The sequence below is a fragment of the Galeopterus variegatus genome, unplaced genomic scaffold (assembly GCF_000696425.1).
Source record: "Galeopterus variegatus unplaced genomic scaffold, G_variegatus-3.0.2 Scaffold941, whole genome shotgun sequence".
NCBI classification, from domain to species: Eukaryota; Metazoa; Chordata; class Mammalia; order Dermoptera; family Cynocephalidae; genus Galeopterus; species Galeopterus variegatus.
Window position 1 is genome coordinate 206,425 of NW_007727052.1, and position 27,167 is coordinate 233,591.

Consider the following 27,167-nt stretch of genomic DNA (forward strand, 5'->3'; position numbering starts at 1 on the left):
AAAAAAAAAAAAAAAAAAAAAAAAAAAAAAAAAAAAGAAGGGTTGGATTTGGGATTTGAACCCAATGGGTGAGACTCTAATATCCATGCCTTTCCCCTGTAATAGGTCCTGCTCTGTCCCCTGACCCATAAGATACTGAGGCAGGGACCATAGACCATGACTCGAAGCCATGAGGTCTCTCTGCTTCTGATAGTGTTGTCCTACACAGCTTGAAATGTCACCGTTAGGGATGATAATTGGGGGATGGAGGATGGAGGGAGGTAAATAACTTCTTCTTCTCTTCTTCAAGAGCCAGTTCTTAAATGAAAATACCCATGGGAGAGGTAGGACGCTAATTGGCCATAACAACAACAAATAATCATAGGTCATAACTACTGAGTGCTTACTACATACAGTATGTACTGTTCTAAGCCCCTCATAGGTAGCGTATTTGTTCATTTACTGTTCACCAGAACCTATTATTGCTCCATTTTACAGATGGCAATATTGAGATTTAGAGAGATTAAGTGAGTGGCCCCAAGTCACATATACCTAGTATTAGAAACAAGACAGAACACTAGGTTAGAGACAGGTGGATCCAGGTAGGACCTGCACCCTTATCTTCACTGGGATGAGATGATCACATCACATACCCTGCAATTAGCTGATGTCAGGGCACCCATTCATTCAGTCATGCACCAATGTTTGCAGAGCATCTACCTAGGATCGGACTGTATTTGTGGATACAGAGGGGAGCAAAACAGGACCTGCCCTCGGCTGGGAGAGATCATCAAGTGGCTGGCAGTTATGATGTAGTGTAGGACCAGCTACAGCTACAGTGACCTATGGAGCCCATGGGGGCAGGGCCACGTTATAACTTTTGTGGGTCCTCAGTACCTTTGCTTTCATAAGCCCCTTTCTCCATGAAAAATATCAAAAGTGATATTTACAATTGCATTGGTGTTAAGACAAATATATGAATATTATATATTCAAACATTTTCTTTGACCTAAAAGTTCATTTTTTTTCTTCTGCTTTTAAAAGAAATCAAAACATTTTCATGGAACTCTAAAAGGCTTCTTGGAAGACAGTGAAGCCTAAGCTGAGGCCTGAAGCCTGGGTAGAGTGAACCTGCAAAGAGGGCGAAAGAGTATTTTTTGTAGAGGGAACAGCATATGCAAGAAAACCTTAAGATGAGAGAGAATGTGCTGAAAACTACAGGTAGGTTAGTATCCTCGAAGCTAGAGTGTCACTAGTGGGAGTGGATGGAGAAGAGGCCCAGAAAGGAAAAATGTTGAAGTCATTTTAAGGAATTTTGTTTTTATCCAGAAGGGATAGGGGACCACTGAATGCTTTAAGCAGATATATGCTTTATGCTCACATACACCTTTTAGGAAATGATTCTGGGTGCTATGTGGACAGTAGATTCAGAGGAGTGTGGCAAAGACTTCTAGTTACTGACAACCAGATTTTAGCCAGGGATATGGTGGCCCAAATTAAAGATTCCATTCCCAGCTTCCTTTGCAGCTAAATGTGGTAACATGACTAGGTACTAGTCAATGAGGTATACGTAGAAATTTCTGGTTCTTAAAGGGGGAGGGCATACCCTGCTTCACTCCTTCCTTCCTGGCTGGAATGTGGAAGTGATGGCTGGTGCTTGGGCAACCATCTTGGACCAGGGTGTGCTAAGGTCTGTGGAGCAGTAGAATGAAAGTAACCTGGAGCCTTGACAATCACAGAGTCATGACATCAGCTTTGGACAGCTATGTATCAGTTTCTTCTACGTAAAAGAGAAGTATATTTTGATCTTGTTAAGCCACTGTTATTTGAATTTGTTGTCGCCTGCAACTGGACCTAATCCTAAATGTCACAGGAGGAAAGAGTGGAGGCAGGAAGGTCGGTTAGGAAGACGCAGTGGTCCAGGTGTGAGATGAGAGAATGAAGAGATCTGGAGATGTTTGTTGGTAGTAGGATCCACGAGGCTTGGTGATTGGCTGAATGGGAGGAAGGTGAGGAAATAGGTGTCAGAGGTAGCACCCAACATGAGGGTGGAACACAGCCAACGTGGTTCTGGAACACTTCATAAACTCTTTGACACTCCTCCCATCAAGGGGTGACGTCTAATTCCCGCCCTCGCCTCCCCCCAAATACGCACTGGCTCTGTGTCTCACTTCCAGTGAATAGAATGCTACGGAGTGATGCTGCATGACTTTTGACCTCGCCTCGGCCATGAAAAGTGATACAGCTTCTGCCTGGCTCCCTCCTGGGTTGTCACTTCAAGGGATCAATGGTAACATGCCCTCTCCCCAAATTTCACAATAAGTTGGATCTGTGAGTAGGAAACATGGTTGTCTTTGGAGGGCCAAATAACAACATCCACACTGTGTTTGACCCAGGACCATCTTTAAATGTCGGAATAATATTTGGGAACTCAGGGAAAGCCTAGTCAGGAAGCTCTGGAAGAAATTTCAGGGAGAAGGGTTGGGAAGTAAGTGTTATTGTCTTATACGCCATTTGGAGAGGCCAAGTGCACACAAGGGGCTGTCAGATTGGGCATTCAGACAGGAAAAATCAAGGGGCAGAAGCTGGCCTTAGGGTCTGAAGAAGAGGGTGCCCTGGCTCATGGCCTCCAGCACTGTGGCCTGGAGGCAGGTGGCCGGGCCACTGACAATCACCCACTGATTCCCCTCTTGGATCAGCGCCCACCCAGCAGCCTTCTGACCACGCTGGCCTTCCACTGCGCGAGCCTTCACACAGAGAGAGGTGGTTCCACTCCACGGGACCGTAATGCATTTTAAATAGCCGTTTCATTTGCTGGCTCTGTGGCTTGGCCAGTATGAGTTGGCTACTCTGCGGATGTGCTGGCAAGACCACCAAATGTGAACTCCAAGAGAGCAGGAACTTTGTCTATCGTGTTTGCCACTGTGTCCCTAGCACTTGGCAAAAAGTTCACACTCAATAGGGTGCTCTTATATCACTGGAGGAATTACTGAAGTCCCAAATCTGGACTGTGGTGAATTTACCAGGGTAAACGCCAGCCTGTGAGGCCTTTTGGGAGTCAACAGAAAGGGCGACCTTTCTGTTTTGTGACTTTCGACACGATGTTAATCAAAACTATAGCTAATATTATTGTGTGCTTGCTGTTTCGGGCACTGTGCTCTGTGCTTTGCATGTTGCCTTGGTTAATTTTCATGCCGACACAAGGGTAGGCACCGCAAAAGCCTGCAATAAGGATTCCGTGTGCCAGGAAGTCGAGGAACACATTCAGGGTTTTACACATAGTGGTGAAACCAGGATTTGAACCCACAACTGCCCAAGTCCTAGGCCAGGCCCTACCGCCTTCTTGTGTTGAAACTGCAGCCTCCTTGCTGGGCCTTTTCTCTCTGGTACTGCCAGGTGGCCCGTGCCTCAGGTACAGGAACTGGATCCCATGGACCTACATTTCTCCAGGAACCCTGTGCGCCGTCCCACCTATGGCAGATGCCACGCCTCTTGGATGTGCCCTCCCCTCCCTGCTTCCTCTGCCAACCTGCGTGGGTGTGGCCCTGCCCCACTTCTGCCATGAAGCCTTCCCAACCCTACTCTGGATCCCTGCCTGCCCACCCTGCATACCACTTTTAGACCCATTCGTGCAAAGATGCACTGCCCTCAAGTCACTTTTCTTTAGAAATGTAAATTCTCAGACCCTGCCCCAAACCTGCTGAATCAGAACCTCTGGGGTCGGGGCCCAGCGATGTGTGTGTTAACAAGCCCTCCAGGGGATTATGATGCCCATTATAGAATGAAGTTTAGCTCCCTACCCCCAGCTCTAGACCTGCCATTTCAATGTCCACCTACCGCCCTCTGACACTATAATGGCAGGCCATGACACTTGCTACTTCCCACAGTCACAACTTATTCTCACTTCCACGTTTTTGCCCTGCTGTGGAAGACCTGCCTTTAACATTTCCCTATCCCACCCTTCCTCTCCCAGTTCAGGCCACATCTCAGGCCCTTCCAGCCCTCATTTTCTTCCCTGTCCTGCAGTCTGTACTCCCCAGGCCTTGTGCTGTGTGTGTCGGGTTTCTCCTTAGGCGCTCAGTGCCTTGCAGACAGGAGCTTTGCATAATCACGTTTCTGCAACCTCCTCAGCGACCAGTAGAAGGCAGGTACCGAGGAGGTCTGTAATGAGCAAATCCGTGTGTGCAGACCGGCACAGATTGATGTGCTGCAGTGCATTTACTTGGGGCGTCCCACAGTGCTGGAGAGGCTGAGTCAAGCAGCTGGTTGGTGGTGGGTCCAGGAACTGTAACCGCAGGTAATGCTGAAAGAACAGGGAGCATGAGTAACACAGGCAGATGCAGTCTGCTGAGAGGTCATGGAGCAGACATCCAGAAAGGAGCAGATGAAGAGCAATGCGACCCTGGGGGCAGAGATGGACTGAGGAGGTGACTTACAACTTCCTGGTTCCCGGAGGCCTGGATGGATGCACTTCCAGCACAGTGAAGCCCTTTTCTACTTTAATTGGTCTAAGGAGGTTCCTGATCCTTGCAACTGATCCTTGATTAAGATACATGCAAATGGTTGCTTTCAGAGACATGCATTGTCGTAGTTAAGTAGGTGGCCATCTTAGCTGAATCCCCCACAGTATCACACATGGTGTCTATTCTTATTTGTGCCCCTTGCTGTAAAGCCTTTGGCAGCCAGAGGCTCACGTGATGGTGATCCTGGCCCCCTCTTCCGTGGGGCAGGCGACATCTTGGATGACCCTGCTGGTGGAAGTGGCAGCTAAGCTTTCCCTTCCACTGGAGGCTCTTTCTTTCCTTCCACCTTCCACTTTGTTCTTCATCTTCTTCCGTTCCAGCACCCCTGGGGCTTTGCCACTGAAGCATTTGACAAAGATTTTCACTGCGGCAGATGAAATAATCATTGTGGCAGGCAATTCAGCTGATAGTTGGGGCAGGCGGGGCAGCTGATGCAGAGTAAAACACATTATTTTATGGTCTGTCATTTTGATTCAGGTATGCCAAGGCTGGTCATAATTCTCCACTGGGCCATTTCTTTTTATGGGCCCCTGTCTTTCTCTTTTCTTCTTCTTCTTTTTTTAATCAAAAGACGGGAAGCCATGCGTGTCTGACAAATCATCTGTGCACCCAAGCTTGCAGAAACATCCATAGGAGTGTGCTGCTTTCTGCTATGCAAAGGTCCTGTGGTCCCGGAGGCTCGGACAGAATTCTGATTGTCAGGAGTACCCTCATGCTTGCCTGGGAGGAGGGGCTGGCCGGCTGCTTCTTCCCAGCCCTTCTGCTGAGGTTGCACCACCTGTATCAGTCAGGGTTCAATGTGGGAAGCAGAACCACTAGGAGATATATATATTTGTTATGTATTTGTTGCAGGAGTTTGACCTTACACAACTGTAGGAGCTGGGTAAGCAGTCTCTGTAAGGCTTCACGCTGGAGCTTGAAGTCCACAAGGCAGATAGTGGGGAAGGGAAGATGGATGCAGAGTGGAGGAAGATCAAGGACAAGATTGAACCCACAAGCACAAGCTGGAGCCCACAAGGACTGACTGAAACCCATGTCAGTTCTCGTTACCTCTGACCTTGATGGTGTGGTGTCCTGCAGAAGCCAGAGTCCTTCGGTATGAAGCTAAACCCGGCCCAGGAGTCTGAGAAACTGAAGGAAGAGCCAGGGGAAGACCCAGCTGCTGCTTCCCGCCAGCGAGTCGAGCCAGCAGGTAAGCAACAATGTGTGAGAGCTACCAGGACCACTTCCGCCTTCCCAGTCTCCCAGCAGAATCTCTCTGTGGCCCACCCTACCCGGAAACATAGAGAAGGGACTTCTGGGAAATGGAGTTTGAGTAGTTCAAGTTGAGCCACCATATCACCTTTGGCTTTTTTTTGCATCTCTCATGGTGACTTTCCTCTTCTCTGACCTGACTGAAATATCTCACTGGGGCCTAACCCCCCTGAATGTATATTTGTGGCATGGAGGTTTAATGTCCTGAGAAAAACCTGGCTAGGGGGGTGGGCTTGGGTAGGCAGCTTGTGGGCCAGGGTGGTGGGTGAGGAGCTGCACTGACATGGTGCAGACAGAGCTCAGAGAGGAGCTGGTGATGCATTCTCTGGCACCTGAGAGAAGCTCCTGGTGGGCTGAACCTCCTTTCTAGCTCCATTCTCAACCTCTATTTTCCCCCTCTTTACTGCCCCCACTCCCCTGCGTGTCAGGTGGCTTCACAAGGTACCACCTACCAGGTCCTTTCTGTGTTGGAGGGAAGGGTCAAGGGAGAGAAAAGCAGGCAACTTCCCAGAGAGTGGGTGTGAAAAAGCAGCACCAGAGGCACTGGAGAGAGAGACCACAAAGCCCAGAATGGCCTGAGCTGAGTTTTAACCTTGAGGAAAGAGGTGCTAGGCAAACCCAGGTCTGTCACTAGGTTCAGTGGCCCTTTGGGACTGCATTGCAAGGAGAACCAAAAGAATTTGGGGACTCTTCCCACAATCCAAATATACTGCTGCAACCATGCATGTGGGTTAGGAAACCTATAAAATCTCCCCCCTGAGGCTGTTGCAAGTCATTTATTCAATAAATAAAAGTTTATATAAGGCACAATGCCTTGTCTTATAGGGTCTACTGTGGTCACAAAGATAAATAAGAGAGGTCCCTTACCTCCAAGGAACTGGTACACTTGCTGGGCAGAGTGACATGCATACCATAAGGTTCAGTATGGGGCAGAATATGAGAAATGCTGTAAGAGGTGTAAACAAGGTGCTATGGGAATACAGAAGAGAGAGCAGTACGGGAATCCAGGCAGGCTTCACAGAAGAGGTGGTCTGGGCATGGCCTTGAAGAATGAGTAGGATTTCAGGTGGAGGTATAACGTTACTGCATTCTAAGCTGAAGGATCAGAACTGAGTAAAGGCAGGGAGCAGAGTTAAAGGCCACGTCTAGCCTGTGGGATACAGACAAGGTTTCATCAGGAGAAGACCGAGAAGGTGGGTTGCAACCAAACTGTGGGGCTCATGAATGCCATATTTAGGAATTTAAGTTTTATTCTACAGGGAATGTGTATAATCTTCAAGGCAAAGTTAACTGCTCACAAGGATGCCATGAGCACCCTCAAAAACTGCTGGGGGAGTTAAATTCAGTTTGGCAATATGTATTCAAAGATGTAAAGACATTTATACTATTTGACCCAGTAGTTCCACTACCGAGAAGTAGGGAAGCAAGAAAACATAGTATTTAAAGGTGTGACTTTTGCAGTCAGGAGCAAGCCTCTGTTCAAATCCCAGTTCCAAAATTTACTAGCTGGGTAACCTTGGGAAAGATATAAATCTCTCCAAACCTAAGATTCCTCATCTGTAAAATGGGAACGAGAATATCGTATACGGTTGTGAAGGTTAACTGTGATAAATGTGCATGAAGCATACCTGGCCCAGAGAAAGCAGTCAGTTTGTGGTAGTTTTGAAAAGGAACTTTGTCTCAAGGACATAATATAAAATTCAGGCAAAGACTTTGCAAGATGTTTATCAAAGTATTATTTATGCTAATGCAAAGTAAAACAATGTAAACATTGAACAATAGTGAATAACATTGTGCTATGTCCATGTGATGAAATGGTACTTATAAAGATTTTTAATGATAGGGGGATTATATGAGATATAATATTAAGCCATAGAGGAGTATGCAGCATTACATATGCAACTTATTTTTAACCAAGTGTAGTGGGTTGAATTATGTCCCCCCAAAACTCACTGCAGCTTGAATTGTGCTCCCCAAGTTTCATGTATTAGAAACTTGGCCCCCACTGTGACTGTTAAGAGGGTGGGAGATCCTATTATGGTAATTGAAAGGTGGAACCTTGAAGAGGTGACTGGATTGTAGGACCGTGAAGTAGTGAATGGATTAAAAATGGCGGTCAGGGGCGTGGTTCTGAGGGCTTTAAAAGAAGACGAGAGTCTGTCTTTCTCTCTCTCTTGCTCTCCGTGCTCTCTCTGCTTCCACCATCTTGCAGTGTGAGACCCCTGGGTCACTGTCGCCAGCACCAGATGGACTTTGGACTTCCCAGCCTCAGAAACTGGAAGCAATAAATTTTGTTTTTCTTTACTAATTACCAGATTCCAAGTATTTTGTTATAAGCAATGGAAACAGACTAATACATCAAGTTAACATGACTAGAAAAAAAACTAGAAGGAAAAACACCAATGTGTTAACAGCAGTTGCCTCTGGGTGGAGGGTTATAAGTGATTTTTTCCCCTACTTTCTTTTGGGTTTTAAAATTTATATGTACTTTATAAATTTTTATGAGTATATGGTACCTTAATAATCAAAAATAAAAGCTAAAAACTGAAGGAAAGAAAGTTTTTGAACCGGAAAGGGAAAGATCTGCTCTTTGGGAGGGTAGCAGGTGGCTGGGTTGAAGATGCTTGAGAAAGGAAAGGTGAGAGGCAAGGAGACAGGTCTCAAAGCTCTGTGAAACAGGCTGGGAGTGATGCCTTCCCACCTCACAGTGCATGGGGCAATGCTGAGGGTGCTGTGTAGGGGGAGCACAAGGCTGAAAGAGCCTCATGACTTTCCACACGTTGCTGCAGCCCTCCTGGCCATATAAAAACCAGGTAGCTTCATCTAGAGAGTTCTTCAGGCCCAGAGTCCTGTGGAAAGGACTATAGTTTTAGAATGAAAAGAGGCTGCATAGTTATATCTGTTGGTTAATAAAAAAGTCATTTATATTCTACAGTCCCTCATCCCCTGCCCACAGGCATACATACTGTCCACTGTCTTATCCCCAGAGTTGGAAAGTGCCACAGGTAAATGACCACCTGCTGAATCTGAATACATGATGGTGTGCAGTAAGTCTCCACCACAGCCAAATCAGTGATTAGTGGACTGAACCTGGATCACAGGAAATATTCCAAAACAGGTGATTAATAGGATGACTTGTGACCCTCTAAGATGGTGGAATAGACAGTCCCCAGCATCACTCTCTCCCACAAATCAACCAATTTACAACTATAAAAAAGCAACAACAGCCAAGCTGGGGCCACTGGAGCTCAGGGGAACAGAAAGAGAGACCTACGGAGTTCATGAAGGCAGGAGAAGCCATGATGAAAGAAAGAAAAAACCGCTCTGACCATTTTGTGCCATGGCTGCTTCAAGGCTGGAGCTGCTGAGTGCATGGAGCAGGAGTCAGCAAAAGCCACAGCTGTGCCCTTTGGATGAAGTTGCTTGGAGGTGGCAGGGGAGAGGAGGACTTTGGTGGCCCCAGGCCAGCAAGACCACTAATAGGGTTCCCGTGGACCCACACAGGAGCAAGGAGCCACAACAACTGAAAAAAAGGAGCCACTCAAAGGCCAGTGAGTCATCTCAAGGAACTGACACACAGCCTGTCTCATGGGAAGTGTTTGCAGCATGGGTAGTGGGGGAGACAGGCCCACCAGGAGAACACTGGGGCACAGCAAGGACAGCTGATCTGGCACCCCAATCAGCAAAGGACCACTCAGAGGAGACTGGTTAGAAATATAGAATTGCATGGGGTGCAGTTTGATGAAAAGACACAGGAAGTACCTATAAAGTCAACCATTCAACCCTGAGCTGCACAAAAAGCCTTCCCCAGGGAATCAGCAGCCAAGGAGCAACTTAGCTCAACCACACAGCTCAAGTACTGGTCCTCACAGGAAGTTCCCCCATTTTAGAAGTAAGCAAAGGACAAAAAATTAGTTCCAGCTCAGGCACACCACCAGTGCCTCAGGGCCCACCCGGGGACTTGAGACTTGGAGCCAGGGACTGCACCTTCCCCCCCAACCAGGCACACCTCCAGCACCTTGAGGCCCACCCAGGGACCTGAGGTATGGAGTCGGGGACTGGACAACCCCCCACAACCAGGCACACTGCCAGTGCCAAGGAGCATCCCCAAAATAACACCTCCACATGGGTGGCCCACCACAGCCACCACAATAACCATGGCTGCTGTGAAAATGGCTAGATACCACAGCCACCATGCAGATGGTGTGCCAGCCACTGGAGGGCATTGACACAAGGAGAGTCAGAGACTAAAGAAAAGTAGAGGGTGTCTCTCTCCACAAAGCTCATTCCGGAGTAACAGAAGCAGCATCTGCTCTACGATAATACTGGGGGACCTGAACACACCTCTCAGCACTGGACAGATCATCTAGGCAACAAATCAACAGAGTAATCATTACTCTTTCAGAAGGAGAGAAGAAATCTAGGGTAATTAGAGGGGGGAGGGGGGAGGGTGAGGGGGATGGGGAGAGATTGGACAAGGGGCGTAAAGAATAAGTATGATTTGTAACAATACATATGCTAGTAGTATTGATTTGATCAACATATGTCAATGTTGAACCCCAAAACTATGTATAATCAATTATGATTCAATAAAAATTCACATAAATACATAAATAAAATAAAATAAAATCAAAACAAACAAAAAAATAAATAAATAAAAGGGGAAGTGATGACCTAAGGAGTCACTGAAGATTCTTTACATTGAATCATCCCAGACTAACTTAACTTTTTTTCTTTGACCTGGTTTTAAATTTAGAATATATGGACCTCGGTGAGGCATTCAACAATTGTTCGCATGATGATCCTGTAAAGGACATGGCGAAGCAGGATTTTGGTGCACAGGGAAGTAAGATGATTAGTAAGTGGTTAACTGACGTTGCCTAACAATCAATGGATTAACCCCCACAGAGAAAGAAGGCTTCTAGGACATAGTTAAAGTTCTTTTTATCGAAACTGAAGATGATATGTACTTGGGGTGATAGTGGCTGTAACGAGTATCAGAATCAAGCTGCCAGGCTAGATTACTGGATTTAATCTAAGAAGATCACATTTAATTTGATAAATAAAATGTTCTGCTCTTGTAAACTAAAATCTAGCCACAGAAGGGGTTTTAGTTGACACGGTGTTCAGGATGCTTCAATATGAGGGGAACGACCAAGATGGGAAAGAAAATTGGGGATGTTCAGACTGGAGAAGCCAGGATTTAGGAGGAGAATGTATGGGAGAGCAAATGTCATATGTAATCTGTATAACTCCAAGGAATAAAAATAGTTTACATGCGTGAAAGCTGCAAGAAGACAGATTTGAGATGAACTTTCTAATGATCTATTCTGTCCAAAGAAGGTATAGGCTGTTTCTGAAGGTAGTGAGTTGCCCATCTTTCTATGGTAGGATAGATGACCCTTCACCGCATAGAAAGGATGCAAATATTTTGACAGTTTGAATTGGTGAGCTTTCAAGTTTATTTCAACCTCAGGAATCTATGACATATGTACAGTTCAGTGAGTAGAAATGTATTTTGATCTTTAACCAATTGAGTATTACTCTGTGATGTGCTCTCATACATAAACCAGGAGTAATATTTATTCTGCACTTAACTCACAGAAAAGGTTTACAAATCATGCCTTCTGTAGAACTCTTGCTAATCCTTAGAGAGAAGAGCTAATGCAATTGGAAAAATTATTGATGCTATAAACGGCACTGAGTTAGGACCAAATTAACATGCATTTTAATATCTTTTTATATTATTCCTCCATGTTAATGACTAAACTTGTATCGACAGCTGCCTAACACTGAATTGATTTCAGATTTTCCTCTAGGCAGTGACTTGGCAAAGGCTAAATTATAGATTGGTGAAATATAGAGTTTTCATCATTGTTATTTTCTTGATATTACTACAATTTCAATTAGTTGCTCTGTGATTCAAAAGATAATGTTTTAAAATTCCTGGTTTGATAGAAGTTTTTTTTTTTTGCCTTTTAATTATTGTTAATGTCTGATGTTATTGCCTTTTGATTAGAGAAAATGGTCTTTAATATTTCTACTTTCAAATATTTATTGAAGGGTTTTGTGGCCTAATAAACAGTTTTTAGAACATACTCGATATATCAACTAGTTCTATCATTAATTCTTCCAAGTGATTTTCTTTATAGACATATATTAGATATTATGTAGTTTAACTTCTGCTTACTTTATATTCTGTGGACATACATAGGGGCACAGCCAATCCAGAGGCCTCTGAGCTAAGTCACACTTACAGCAAAAGCATTTGTTCCCGAATATACTGGAATAGCAACAAAGAGATATCAAAGGAAGAATTTCATAGAACAAAGGATGGCTTGATTTTTTTTAAAAGGGGGAGGCCTAGAAATGAACAGGTTATTCTGTCCCATTCCAAATAAGTCGTTTACCATGAATGCTGAGGTGATGAAGTCTCAGTGGTTCTAACCTAAACAAATTCCAAATTCAAAATCTTAGTTTTTTCCAACGTTTCCATGATTGAAAAAAGAAAATGGGCTGAGCAAGGAGGGTCTTCCATCCATCCCATTTCCATAGTATCTCTCCAGTTGGCTCCTGAAACTCTCATGGGCAGCAAACACTGCACCGTGACTGCTCCCAGGGGCACGATAGTGACGTGAACATGAGCTCAGAGTCACCATGTACCTCCCACCGCAGGGCTCTGCTTCTCGAGGTCGCGCGACAGAGGATGTGCACCGATGCCCGGGGAACAGCGTCCTCTGCGGTACTGGCCGGGCACTTCTAGTTCCTCAAATTCTCTTGTCCTCTAATAGTCATTTCATCTTTGACTCCAATGTTAGATAAGCGTGAAAACGATATGTCTGCCAGTCTGCTGTTTTTTCCCCAGCGTCCATATAGTCAGATTATTTTATAAAAACGAATGCAACTTTTTTGAAGGGTCCTTGACCTCGTAGCCTGTGAGGGTTTAAAATATTTATAGTCTGAAAACTAGCTGTGAGTCCAATATAGAATGTCCATCTTCGTTAAAACACTTTATCATCACCTATCTTGTATCAGAACGAGTCGAATATGGTCCATCTCCCTCACTGGGGTGTCATTTCCCAGAGTGAAGGGACCTTCTCTTGACACCCTGGTACGTCACATACGTCCTGTAAATGCCCCTTAAATATTTTTGAGTTTAATTTAAGCAAAGTGAATTTCACTTGTTTAGTAGTCACATCTAAACTCATATTTTAATTAAATGATTAACGTGCATTTTCGTTAATTTGCTTCTTTCCCTTATTCCATTTGTTTAGAAAAATAATGGAGACGTAGAAAGTAACCAGCCGTCCTTGTTTAAACAAAGGTGCCTGAACACTCGGTACCGCCATCTAGTGGGAGAAAAGGCTCCGCGGCCATCTAGTCCGTTCCCAAGGTCTGTGTTTAGAAAAATGTCACAGCGGATCAGATCTGAGTTGAAGGGATGGGAGGGGGACACGATGGAGGATATGTGTTTTCCTCTGATTAGCCACGTGCTGCCTGGGTGGTTGCCTCTTTGCGCTTGGCATCGTAACAGAGGAAGCCGCCTTTGTGGTTTTGCAAGCGAGCACAACATGATAAGCTCCGAGTAGTGTTCTTGGCTGTGGTTCATATTTGTGGGCTAGTAATTCAGGCTGTGGGATATTCCCATTAGAACAATGCAGCTTTTAGAAAAGTCACGGTTTTATTAGCATAAGTGCTACACACACACACACACACACACACACACACACACACACGCTGCATTGTCTCACCCTTTTCCTGATTCTTGGTCCTGTCGCCCAGGTTGGCAGCCCCTGCTGTAGTTACTGCCTGTGGCTCCAGAGAGAATGTCCTTAATACAAAGCCGCATTTGGCCCAGCAGGAGGGGAGCCCCGGATGCCCCTCACAGCCTCTGATGATGACTACTGGGGTTTTAAATCCAATTTGACTTTATTTATTCATAAGCAGGACTGACAGTCCAGGTTCTGAGGCCCCCAAGCCAATCAGACCCTTCCTCCCATCAGTTTACTTTTGTTTCTTTGATTTTTTTCTCCTCTCATCTCTGCTTTGCCAGTTCTGTGAGCAAAGCTTGTGAGTTCCTTGTGGCCTCTTTTCTTTCCCCAAACACACACACATGCATGCACACACAAGCAGATAGGCACAATGGAGGACTCTGGCTTAGATCCCTGTTGGAAAATGGCTCTTGAGGAAATCAGGGAAAATCCACTTAAGCCATGTGCCAAGAGTATCCCAGGGACTGGGCTGATTGGTAGGCTGAGCTGGCATTGGGCAGTTTGGTATGAGTTGAAGGATGAGGCAAATCTCCCTACCATCCATCCTATAATAGCTCCCCAATTGGCTCCTGAAAATACCATAATTATAGAAAGATAATGATTTCTAAACAAGAAATTAGGTCTCATGTCTGACGGGTTATCAGAAAAGTAGGGCAGAGCTGTTCAGCCAAATCTGGGATGAATGGTCACTCAGAGATTTCATCTCTTCTTGCTGCTGAAATCAAAGGCAGAGGCTGCTTGTTTAGAACACTACTGAGGAGGATTCTGGGGCCACATCTGGGTTTAGCGGGATGTATAGGAAGGTCTGAGATAGTCATGGATGGGTTAGTGGGACTATTGCGGTATTGGCTTTACATGCAAATGGTTTCTTAGAGGACTAACAGTGAAATGCTAGCTGTTAACATATTGGCATAAATTACATTATTAGATTAGCTGCCCACCACAAGGTTCTAAGAGAATAAAGTCACAAAATAGGTGATTTTTTAAAGGCTTATTTTTCCTTTTTTTTTTAAATTGAGGTAAAATTCACATAACATAAAATTCACCATTTTAACCATTTTAAAGTGTGCAATTCAGTGGCTTTTAGAACATTCACAAGGTTGTGCAATCACCACAACTATCTAATTCCAGAACCTTTTCATCACTTCCAGAAGCAACCCTGCACCCACGAAGTAGTCACTCCCAATTCTCCTCTTTTCTCAGCACCTGGCAACGACTTATCTGATTTTTTTGTCTCTAGGGGTTTGCTTATTCTTGGTATTTCTTAATAAATCACATGCAATATGTAGCTTTTTGTATCTGGCTTCTTTCATTGAGCATATTGTTATCAAGGTTCATCCACACTGTAGCATGTATCAGTACCTCATTCCTTTTTATGGCTGAATAATATTACATTGTATGGATATAGCACGTTTTGTTTATCCATTTATCAGTTGATGGACATCTGGGTTGTTTCCACCTTTTGGCTATTATGAATAATGCTGTTATGAGCATTCATGTACAAGTTTTTGTATGAACACTTGTTTTCAATTCTCTTGGGTGGATAAGTGAGGGTGGATTTTTTTTTTTTTTTTTGCCACCTTTGGTAAAGACAGATCCATTTGAAACTGTCTGATAGGTGAGTTTTGCTAAGAAGAAAAGAGCAAAGTTTGAGTGCTGCCTGGATGAGGCCTGGGAGTAGGAATCAGTGTGGCTGAGCACCTTGGGCATGCTATGGAGCTCTAAGGGCAAAGGTCTGGGAAGTAGGGCAGGAGAGAGAGAAGATGGTGTCAAAATAGGATGGCGATGACCTTGAACTTGGTGGATAGAAGAAGAATGAGGTTTGTCCAGAATTTATAAAATGGATGCTGATATTTTTCTGTTTTTAATAAGGGAGGGAAAAATCTCTGGTGGGGATAAAGAGATGGGTTAAGGGAGGGCCAAAGTAAAGTGAAAATTGTTATGGTTTTGGCTGTGTCTTAAGATGGTATTGTTAATGGATGCTGTTTTGGTAGAAAAAAGGAAAGCTTGTTTAGCCACGTTTAACACAGGATGACAAAATTGGAAGAGCAAATTTTAGCACAACAAATTAAAGGAAGGGACCCACTTGTTAAAAGAAGGCTGCTGTGCATTTCTATAGCAATGAACTTTTTCTAAAGTCTCTTCATAACTGTAAACTCATTAGAATGAATGAATCAGGCAGAGCAGGTACCATTTGCTGTCATTTGAGAAACAGGAAAATCAAGGTGCCCAGCACAGTGCCTGGTGATAGTAGGCATTCGATCAGTATTTGTTAAATAAATGAAGCAGAGTCAGATCAAGTCAAAGAATGTCAGATTTGGGAGGATCTTTAAGATCATCCAGAAGCCCTCTTCCCACCCCATTATTGGAGGAGGAATGTCAGAGCAGAATGCCGGAGTCCTGGGCTTGAATCCAAGGTCAACTTGTCATTGGGTGAAGGACCCAAGTCAGTAGTCTGTCCCTTGTCCCGTACATAACGTCATCATAGCATCAGTTAATTTGCTTTGTGGTGATTTGTGCTCTTGTCTGTCTCCACTATTGAGCCATATGATCCTGGGGGGGTGGGGCTTGCATTGGGTTCATCTTTGAATTCCCAGGATGTAGCACAATTGTTGAAACTTGTTGAATGGATGAACAGGAAGTGGAAGCTCTTAGTTCTTCCTGGGTCTCTGCTCTTTCTCTCTCTGCCACTGCTTTTAGTGACAGATCCAGGACTTAACCACAGTTTCCAGACCACGGAGAATTTTTCCCGTTGCCCCAATGTCTGCACTCATTAAGGTAGGTGACACTAGATGTACTTGGCAGGTTGCTTTGGATTTGCCAAGCCCCCTGGGATAATCCCCGCTGTATTGTTATTATGAAAGTGTCTAGAAGGCAAGGGAAAGAGAGTTTTCCTTAGTTCAAAGCCTAAGGTCAGTCTAGCCACCTTATGTAGGATCTCAAAAAGTGTGTCTTGTGCACCAGGACCTTCCTTCCTTTGGTGTGCTGTCCAGGTCTCAGTGGAGGTCGTCTTGCCTTGGGGGAAGGGTGTTCTTCAGTGTGAGACTTGACAACGATGGGGGCAGGAAGAGGTGGTGGGATTTTTTAGGGATTCTGAAACAATTCCTTGTCTACCTTGTTTTGCTCTTCCTGGCGACTTCTATTTGCTCCTGAGCACATATTTGAGGCAAAGCAGAGGAGGTCTCATATTGGTCTTTCCCATGCCTCAGTACTAGTTGTGCCAGCCTGTGAATGGCATATGGTGGGCACCTAGGCCAGTGCATGAAGGGTCTGTCTAATAGGGGGATTACACCTAAAGCATTGACCATGGTGTAGGCTTTGGTGTCTGTCCTCTGTCTTCTGCCCTATGTTGAGCAGCCCCCATGGAATTCTTCTACCTGAGCCTCCACTTCTTGTCTCCTGCACCAACTCCAAGATCCTTATGTTGGATCTTGCCACCACTTCCCCAACCTGGGAACAGCTTGACTTCCTCTGGTTTGTTTCCTCAATGCCGGTAAATTCAGAGCATAGACTTCAAAAGCACCACATTGGAAAGCTCAGTTTTATTCAATGTCAGGTGATAGCCATATTACCAGCAACTTGACTCCTCCTGATTTCAAAGCAGTTTCCACATGTATTATCCAGGGTTCTCTAGAGAAACAGAACAATGATGTGTGTGTGTGTGTGTGTGTGTGTGTGTGTATGAGGGGTCTTCAAAAAGTTCATGGAAAGATTCATATTTTCTTTTAATTCTATCTTTTTTTTTTTTTTTTGTCTTTTTTCGTGTCTGGCAACGGATCGCAACCCTCAGTGTCGCACCCGTACCAGACCCGGACCAGCAACGGGATTGCAACCCTTGGTGTTGCTCCCACACCTCGCTCAGCCAGTGAGCGGGAACCGGTCTGTATGTGGGATCCGAACCCTCGGCGGGAGCGCCGCCGCGCTCCCAAGCGGCGCACTGTAGCAGTGCGCCACCGGGCCGGCCCATTTAATTCTATCTTTCTGCAAAATTTTGAGGACCCCTTATATATGTTATAAGGAATTGGCTCATGAAATTATAGAGGCTACTTCCTAAGATCTTTAGTCAGCAAGTTGGAGACCCAGAAGAGCTGGTGGTGTAGTTCCAGTCCAAAGGCTAGTAGACCTAAGACCCAGGAAGAGCTGATGTTTCAGTTTGAGTCTGAAGGCAGGAAAACACCAATGTCCTGGCTCAAATGCAGTCAGTAAGACAGGAAGAGTTCCCTCTTATGTGGGGAAGGGTCAGCCTTTTTGTTCTATTCAGGCCTCCAGCAGATTGGATGAAGCCCACCCACATTAGGGAGGGCCATCTGCTTTACTCAGTGTGCCTATTCCAATGTTAATCTCTTCCCTAAACGCCATCACAGAAACACTCAGCATAATGTTTGACCAAATATCTGGGCATCCTGTGGCCCAATCAAGTTGACACATAAAATTAATCATCACAGCACACAACCTAAGAGCAAAGGGAGATGATCTTGTTACACGGATGAGACATCTCTCTGTTCTATGTCCCCCTTCTTGAAGAGGCCAAGGGAGGGATTTTTAGTGCTCAGAACATATCTGGGCAGCCTTAGGTGCCCATGTGAAGGAGCTGGTGGTCCAGGGAGTATGAGAAGAAGCCTTAGCATCCCTATGAGAAGGTCAATTCCAGTCCTCTAGCCTTTTCATGGCAAGCAGGCTGGCGTGAGCCTCTTCTTTCCCATCTGTGATGAAGGCAAGCCATTCCTCAATCCTCTGAGGTGGCACCTTCTGCCCCAACAGGCTCAGCTGGATGTGCATGGAGGTCCACGGCCATGCTGGTTTGAATGAAGAAGGGTGACACTTGAGACAACAGCACAGGAGGGAACCAGTGTAGGATATGATGGCACCAGCAATGTGCTGAAGTTCCCAGGGCAGCAGACTCGTAGCAATGGAGGGGAGAGCTCTTGGGCAAGAAGGGGCACTGTATTATCAGAGTCTGCTTCTGTCATGACTGAGCTTTGGTTCTACTTTGCAGTCGGACATGGAAGAGGAAGCTGATTTTCCAAGTGGGCTCTCTGTAATGTGAAAGAGGACGCATGTGGGAGCTTCTGAGAGATGGCACTCACCTAGCTTGAGGGTTGGCCAAGGCTGCCAGGAGGTGGTTGTAGGTGATTTAAGCCCTGTCAGGGCAGTGGGTTGGTGAGGGGCATCCTGTCAGGTCTTCAGACCAGAGGTGGCAGCTAGGAACTCTTTCTCAAATAGTTGCTGAGATTCACATCAGAGAGTGGAGGATGACAATGGGACAAATCATTAAAAGTAAACTTTGATCAGTTCCTGTCTTGTCATAAGCCACTGTTTTATGACAGCGTTTTGTTGCACTTTAGACAGACTATGATTTCTCCTTTTCTTCAGACTGAAATGTGAGATGGGAATGGGTCTGTCCCTCCCTCTGTCCCTGCTCCCCTCTGCCCTCCCACTCCCGGGGGCCCACACACTCACCTGCACCAGGCCTGGTGTGAGGCGCTTGGCCTGCAGCCATTTCTGGAACCTCCCTGTTTTCCGCAGGACACGCTCGATGCTGCAGGTCTTCGGGGCTGATGCAGAAGCACAGATTCTCCTGTCCGAGATCTCATCTTGGTATTTGCTGACCAGCCTAAAGATCTCCACAGGGCGCCAGGATTTGGAATCATCTGAATAATTTGCAGGATAAGAAGGCAGGTACTCAGGAGGAGGCTCGAGGTGGGAAGCCAGCCAGTTGTCAAACCTGTCGGAAGAATAGCCCTTTTAGGATTGGCCTGTGAGCTGGAGGCCGGCAGAGCTGAGGGACAGGGTGACAGGGGACAACAGCCCATCTAATCCATTTCTCCTCCTTAGACTGGGGTGCTCCAAACCCTTTTTGTGAGAGGACTATTTTTGTTTTCTCAGACTTAGGGAAGTGTATATGTGATGTCAGAAAAGGTGAGGGAAGCACGAGTCAGACAAACTTTATCCCCTTCACACAGCTGGCGCAGAAGGACTAGCCATGGCTTTCAGAACTTCTGTTCCACGTAACGATAGCAGCTTTGCACATGCCCACACTTACGATTCTCCTAATAGCCCATCCCCAGTTTACAGGTGTGGACACTGAGGCTTTTAAAAAGTATGTACCCTGCCCAATGTGCTGCCAGGCAGGAGTGCAAACCCGGGCTCTCTGTCAGCAAACACCGCTATTTTTCCCCTTCCCTACGCCGGTCCCTGTAACCGCCCACCCTCTGACCAATGGCTGGTCTTAGAACCACGGTGCTTGAAAAGGCTCTTGGGCCTGCACTGGGGGACCATTGCCCCTCCATATCCAACCCCGAGGAGCCTCATTAGTTTTGCTTTTAGTCAAAAGATCTAAGACATTAGCACCAACCAAGTCTCAGGTGACACTGGCTGCTAAATGGTCACCAAAATTGAAGCTATCTGGGCTCTGGGAGGTGTATAATTCCACAGGGGAGAGGCACTGACCTATTATCATCTGCCCACTTCCTAGGTCCCACATTTGCTCTTTTTCTTTAGTCATTTCTCCAGCTGTGTGCTGACATTTCCATTAGGGAAGAATATTAAATCTCCTTTTGATTTAGGTATGAAAAATTACTCACAAAATGTTTACCTTCATTATTATCATCATTTTTTTTTTTTTTGGCAGCTCACCCATATACAGATCTGAACCTTTGACCTTGGTGTTATAACACTGCTCTAACCAACTGAGCTATCTGGCCAGCCCCTTCATTATTATTAATAATTGAGGGGTATACTGCAAATGAAAATCAGGCTACGTAAAATATATTATATATTTAATTTAAATAAAAATCTTTAAATTCTTTTTATTGGGAATTATTTAGCAATCCCATGATAATGAGTTTTGAATAAAGAATTAGCCCCCAAAGCCCATATTGTTTTGTTTGTGTCACTGATATGACACACATTTACTCTGAGAGACCACAGCTTTTCCTACTGCTTTGTTGGCAAAGAAAACCACACAAAAACATACAAAGGCAAAGAGATCAAGAAAGTCGTCCAGGAAGCCGGATAGCCCAGGCGTCTGAACCCCCGAGGGCTGCTCTAGAGCTCTGTGCCGCTCACATTTGGGAAGGTGCTCCAACAAGAAACTGCCAGTAAGCAATTTCTGTAATGCAGGACAAGGCAAATTGCAACAGAAGTAGGCACAAAGGGTTCTGTTCCAGAACATTGCCATGAATATACCCAAAAAGACAAAGCACTGTACATGTGCAATGAGTCAGTTTTACTGGAAGTATCAGTACAACCTTGGGAAATGATCCTCCCCTCTGGGAGGATAAGGAAGGGCGCAGGGCCCAGAGGCAGGCCTTTCTGCCTGTTTCCTGTAGCTCTTGCTCATGCAGATTCATCCCTTCAGAAGACCCAGGATTAAGGATTTACAACTAGGTGGCTCTTTCAGATAATAATAGTAACACACATGGTAGGAAACACTTAAACGTGCCCGTCGCTTTGCTAAGCACTTTATGTGTATTAATTCATTTCATCCTTCCAATAAGCCTATGGTGTTGATACTATTATTAACCATACAGATGAGGGAACCGAGGCGTGGAGCAGTTACATCATTTGCCCAAGGTCACACGGCCAGAAATTGGAGGAGGTGGCATTCAAGGCTCTGGAGTGTGTGCTCTTCACCACTTTGCCGTTGCTAAGCTCATGGGAGCAGATTGATAACATTATTAGTGGTTATAGCTGGTGGGATCCTTCAAGATTATTTTGTCCCTGCCCCCTTCTCCATCTTGTTTTGAGGATGAGAAAATTGCAGGCAGAACATACATGTAACTTGTTTGAAGAATCGCAGACAATTAATGGTGGAAGAGGGCAGATCTCAGGGCTCCTGTTCTCCTAATTGGTGGGAATGGCACGGGGAGACACTTCCTGTCCTGTGGGACAAGGTTGATTGTCCTTTTTTTCTGTCCCCACCTCCTGAGGAAGCTCTGCTGAGACAACAGCACTGATTGGTAGGTGACATGTGATGAAGGCCTGCGCAGGTTCAGCGATGGCTTGGGGCATTCCAGGACTAATTGAGACAAATAAACAGGTTCACAGGCCTCACTTCTCCCCCATCCAAAACGGTAAGACATTAATGGCATCGAATGGGAAAAGTGTATATTGTAATAATGTTGACTACCTATTTTACTAAATAGAAGAATGTCAGGGAGAAAATGAGCCCTGCTTTTTATTCACTAAATGTTAACATTTTGGAATGTGGAAAACCACAAAACAGAGGCACCTTTCTAGTTTTCCTTTTGAACTGGGCTCATGGGCATGATTAAAGAGAGAGGCTGGCCAGTTCCTCATTGTGTTGAAAGATGGAGAAGCAGGATCATAGTTTCTCAGAGCTGGAAGGAAGCATCAGGCCCTGTGGTCCCATCCCCCCAGGCCCCTCAACATGGAGAGTAGGGTGGGGGTGTAGGGGACAGGGAGAGCACTGGAATTAGAATGAAAGGCTCATGCTTCCAGCCAGTCAAACATTAAGTCTGTAGACAGCCTTCCTAAATGCTTCTTGCCTGTCTTCCCTCTTCTCCATCTCCCAGGTCTGTACCATCCAGCATCTTCACAAAGCTGGTGCAGTTCACAATGGTCTTTCTGGGCCCATCGCCTGCTGCTCCCCTTACAAGCTGGCTTTGGTCTCACCAAACCACTGGCTATCCTTGGATAAGCCACATTCTTTTGGGCCTCTGAGCCTCTACTCACCTGTCGTGGGCTAATCCTTTTGTCTGAGACATGTTCTTCCTTTATCATGTCTGGATAATCCCTACCCAACCCTTTAAAACTCAGACAGGTACCATCCCTTCTGATCTTCACTCTTTCATCCCCCAGTTGGGATAGGTTCCTTTCCACATGCTGCCGTGACACCCTGTGAAGAACATTTTGTATATTCCTTATACTGTGCTTTAACTATTGATAGACTTCTCTGTCTTCCCAACAGAAATGAAACTCCTTCAGGGCAAGGATTCTTTTAGCTTTGTAACTCAATGCGCAGCAAACTGCTCCATACCAATTTAGTGCTCAATACCTTATAGTCGGATGGATGAATGGATGGATGGGTACTTGGATGTACAGATGGATAAGTGAGTAGACAGATATATGGAGGGCTGAGCTGTGGGATGCTCAGAATGACGGCTGGGTGGAAGAATGCACAGAGGGATGCCTGGATGCATGGGTGCATGTACGGATGACTGAATGTGTAGATGGACAATTTTTTCATAAGCCCCTGGGCCCTACAGCACCCAAGGTCTCTCAGTTGATACAAGGAAGTGAGATAAGGCAATAATTATTATCATCTTTTGAGGTGAAGGTGACAGAGAAGAGGCAAGGGAGAAGGGAAGGCAAGATCACGCCTAATGACTTACTTATTTCACTGTGAGACTCCACTGCTCAGTTGCAAGTGTTTAAACATTCTTTGTGACTTTGAGAGTAGGGGGAATGTAAGCCCAAATACTTACAGTAAGGAAGGCGAGGTAAAGCATCAAGGTGAGGTAAAGCATCTTACCCTGGTAAGACCCCAAGACCCCCTAGGAATGATTCAGATCAGAAACACTGCCTCTAAATACCCCTCTCCTCCCACCTCCACATAAACAATTCTGATCCACTGGATCTTGGTAGATCCTACCAGTTGGTGTGACCACTTAAAATTTCAGATACAGGCATATTTTTAGTAGGAACAGTGTACCAATCAAGCTTACTCATTTTCCTAGCTTCCCTTAACTTTTTCATTCAGGATTTAAAAGTCATCATGGCATGTATGGGAAAACTGCTTCTGAAAACATTCAAATTTTCAAAGGTCAATGGTTGAGTATGAGAAACATCTGATTCATCAATAGCATTGTCACCAAAGAAAAGATAAGGGAAAGAAGGAAAGGTGACCTTCACCTGCCAATCATGTCTTCAGCATACCCAGCCAGATTGGGAAGCCCATCCATTGTTCGTTGCTGAATGAATTCTAGCACTGTCCGGTCCTTAGTGGGGTCCAGGGCCGAACCAGATGAACAAATACAACATTAGAAAGAGAGGTGAAGGATGTGAACTTGCAGACAATTTAGCAAAGAAGGAATATAAATGGCCAATAAATCCCCCCCAAAAGGCTTAAGTCAGAGGAAATGCAAACTAAAAATATAGTATTAAATATGTGTGAGTGTACAAGAAGTCAGCTCTATAGGTAGACATCTCCGTTTGGATATATATATATAATCTAAAAATTTGCCATATTTTCTGAACCAAAAATTCCATTTTTAGGAGTTTGTCATAAGGAAATAATCACTGATGTGCACAAAATCTAGCTGCAGGCATGTTTAACAAAGCATTATTTATCATAAAGTGAAAAAAATGGTGGATTAGTTAAATTATGGTTGGTTGAGGCAATCAAATACCATAAAGCCATTAAAAATCAAATTGTGAAGGATATTTAATAATGTGGAAAGGTGTTTCTAATAGATTGTTAAATAAAGTTTCAAAAGAGTATATATAGTATGATACATTTTTGTTGAAAAAATTTCTTAATCCATACTTAGAAAAAGGATGGCAAGGATATACAACAAAATGCTCACAAAGGAGTGATCTCTTGGTGGAAGAATTGTGCTTTTCTTAATCAGTATTTCCTGAAAATTCTAAAATAAATAGGCACTACTTTCACAATAAGAAAAAAGTTCTTTATAATGTGTAGAAAAGGACTATAAAAAGTGCATGTCCCCAGACCCACTCACTCCCTCTCTCTGCCTCCATGCTGAGAATGAGCATTCTCAATGTGGGGAGCTGTAAACCCAAATCTGCCCTCCTGGGTGTTTTCCTGCTTGTATCTGCACACTTCCCTTTCTGGCGCACATGGAAAATGCATTGTAAGAGAGGTGAAGTAATATCCTGAACTCCAGTGGAGCACAAACCTATTTAGGGAAATGCTTTCTGAATTTGGCCAGTACCTGCCTGATGGTAAAAACTTCATTTACTGCACTTGGTGAAAAAGGAGGATGTGAACTTAAAGCTCTTCCTCAGTTGAATTTCTTTATTTCTTTCCCTCTTATCTTAAAATATCTGAAAATATGTCCATATTGCCTTCTTTCTCTGAGGAATCAGCAGCACTTTGCCTGTGTTGTTGGTCTTCTTCATCCTATTTCCTAGGTGGGAAACTTTGAGTTCAAGTTCAACATCTCCAGCTTGATTTCCTCTCACATCAAGTTGGTCACCAAAATGACTCTATAGCTGAACAGAATTGGATGCTTCCTGCCCTATTTTGTTCCCGATGACCTCTCTCCGGGACTATGAGATCTGGCCTCACAGCTCCTGCCAACACCCCCAGTCCATCCTGCACCCTGCTTTCCATGAGATCTTCCCAAAACATGGGTCTCATCTTGCCCCTCCCCAGCTTACCCTCACCATTGCCTGCAAGAGAGCTTCCCCAACTGGCAGTCTTTCAACTTTTCAACATTCAAAAATGCCTTTAAAAAAAGCTTAATAGGAAAACTTCACATCAACACCATAAAATATCTACAGTCTCACAAAAGAAGTTTCACATTTTTCACTGGTATGTTCTATTTATTATTTCTGTTTAGTAATTTAGTTGAATAATCAAATATGTCTTGGGTTAATGTGGATTAGAAATAAAATCACTGTTAATTAATGCCTTTTGTTTGGTCACCAAATCTTACAAGCAAGAGGTAGGTCTTTGGAGGAGAGCAGAGGAGAAGGAACATATGACAAAGGGTCTTTGGTACTGAAAAGGCTGAAACCACTGGCCCACAGACTAAGGTCCCAATTCGTTGGCATGGCATTCAAGACCCCCTGCCCCATATGTCTTTCCATCCTCCTCCTCTGCCACCCTTCCACATACACTCTGTGCTCAAGCCACTAAGCATCTCTCACCTCTTCCCACATCTCTGGGCCTTTGTTTAAGCTGCTTCTTCTGCCTTAAGCCCTTTCCCTCCTGCTAAATTTCAGCTCATCCTTTAAGGCCATGCTCACAATACCTCCCCCTGGAAAAGCCCTTCCCAGTCTCCATTTGGATTTAACGTCCCTTCCTGGAGCTCCTGGAGGTGCTTTACACTGGCCTGCGTCGACCAAGTCTTATTATTATTATTTGTAACACAGCTTCCTCCTCCTGACCCCCTAGAGGTCAATGCAGAGTTACAGTGGCTGTCACCATAGCGCCTGATGGGTCCTGGCCATGGTAAAGGCACATGAGTGGACTCTAGAGTGTGACACTGTTGTTTGGTGAGAGCTATGTGCATTGCAATTTACCAAATTCTGGTTTTCCTCTGATCAAGGCAACATCTCACAACAGAAAAGTGGCTCAGAAACTTTGGAACAAACTGTCCTGGTTTGAATTCCACATCTGCCACTTCTTAGGTGCTGGCTGTGAGTAAGTCATTTAATCTTGCTCTGCCTCAGTTCACCATCTGAATAATGAGTGCAAATCACTAACTTCCAAGATGGTTTAAAATGTCTGTCACAGTAGGTTTCTATAAATTTTATTTCCCTCCAGCTATGAGAAATGAACTTGGTAAACTCAGCAGTCCCAGGCTACTCCATTCATAGAAAAGAAGACTTCAAGCCAAGGAAACTTTGGATTTAGCATTTAGGGCTGGAATTTGGGTCACACTTTGCCTTCCTACCCACCCCAAATTCAAACCATACCACCCTGATTAAATGGCATTGTTTCAGCTCCCACCCATATATTACATCCCAATTCATTTTCTTTTTTTTTTTAAAGGATGACCGGTAAGGGGATCTTAACCCTTGACTTGGTGTTGTCAACACCATGCTCAGCCAGCGAGCCAACCGGCCATCCCTATATGGGATCCGAACCCGGGGCCTTGGTGTTAACAACACCGCACTCTCCCAAGTGAGCCACGGGGCCGGCCCCCAATTCATTTTCAACAAACTCCTGGACATCTTCACATAAAGGAACAGAATTTTGCCCCTCCTAGTTATTTGATTGAGGTTCTGACCTTATTTCTTCTTTAAAGAATTTCTTGCAAATAGATGTCCCGATGCAGGCATTGCATTTATCAAGACCGAGGAAAGTCCTTCCAAAATTGTAGCTGGTTCGGACTTGGGGCACCAGAGAAGGAGGCGGTGAAGCCAGCGAAGAGAAAGAACAGCTCAGGGCTGAGACCAACAGCAGCAGCAGGGCCGGCCAGCCTGGGCGGAGGGCAGCTACCTCGGGCCCCAGCTGGGGCTCCATCTCGGGCTCTGGGCTGCGGCTGCAGCCTGCAGCTGCCCACTCAGGGCGGCACAGAGGCAGGGCTTGGTCGAGAGGACGCTGTCAGAGGGGGCTGGCTTCAGGGCGCTCACCATATCCCAGCCTCCCAGGTTTCTCTTTGAGGATGCTGAGGAGCTCGGGGCTAATGAGGCTGGGCAGGAGGTGAGGAAGTCCAGGGAGGATGCTGATAACGTGCTTCCAGAGTTACTCTTCCTCTGCCTGGGGTGGCTGCTTCAGGCTGGGGAGGGGCTCACTGGCAGATTTTGGGAAGGACAATGGTCAGGGCTTCCCTGTGTGGTCCTTTCAACAAACACAGGATATCCCGGCTGGGCAGGAAAAGGTCCATGCAGGATGTGTGTCCGACCTGGATTCCACCTGGGAGTTTCAAAGGCTCCTGGAGGTCTCCACCCGCTACTGTTTTAATTCTGGGTACATCTGCCC

At 45.2% G+C, this 27,167-nt stretch overlaps 1 protein-coding gene across 1 annotated transcript in view; it reads right to left on the reverse strand.

Moving 5' to 3' along the window:
• Window positions 1-26,730, reverse strand: part of LOC103591215 (chromosome unknown open reading frame, human CXorf36) — a 32,042-nt gene extending 5,312 nt beyond the window's left edge. The window contains exons 1-2 of the mRNA XM_008573622.1: window positions 26,473-26,730; window positions 18,989-19,253 (exon numbers count right to left, since the gene is read on the reverse strand). Coding sequence (XP_008571844.1) covers window positions 18,989-19,253; window positions 26,473-26,708 — 501 coding nt within the window. The 5' untranslated portion in view covers window positions 26,709-26,730. The remainder of the gene's footprint in view (window positions 1-18,988; window positions 19,254-26,472) is intronic.
• Window positions 26,731-27,167: the final 437 nt, after the last annotated feature.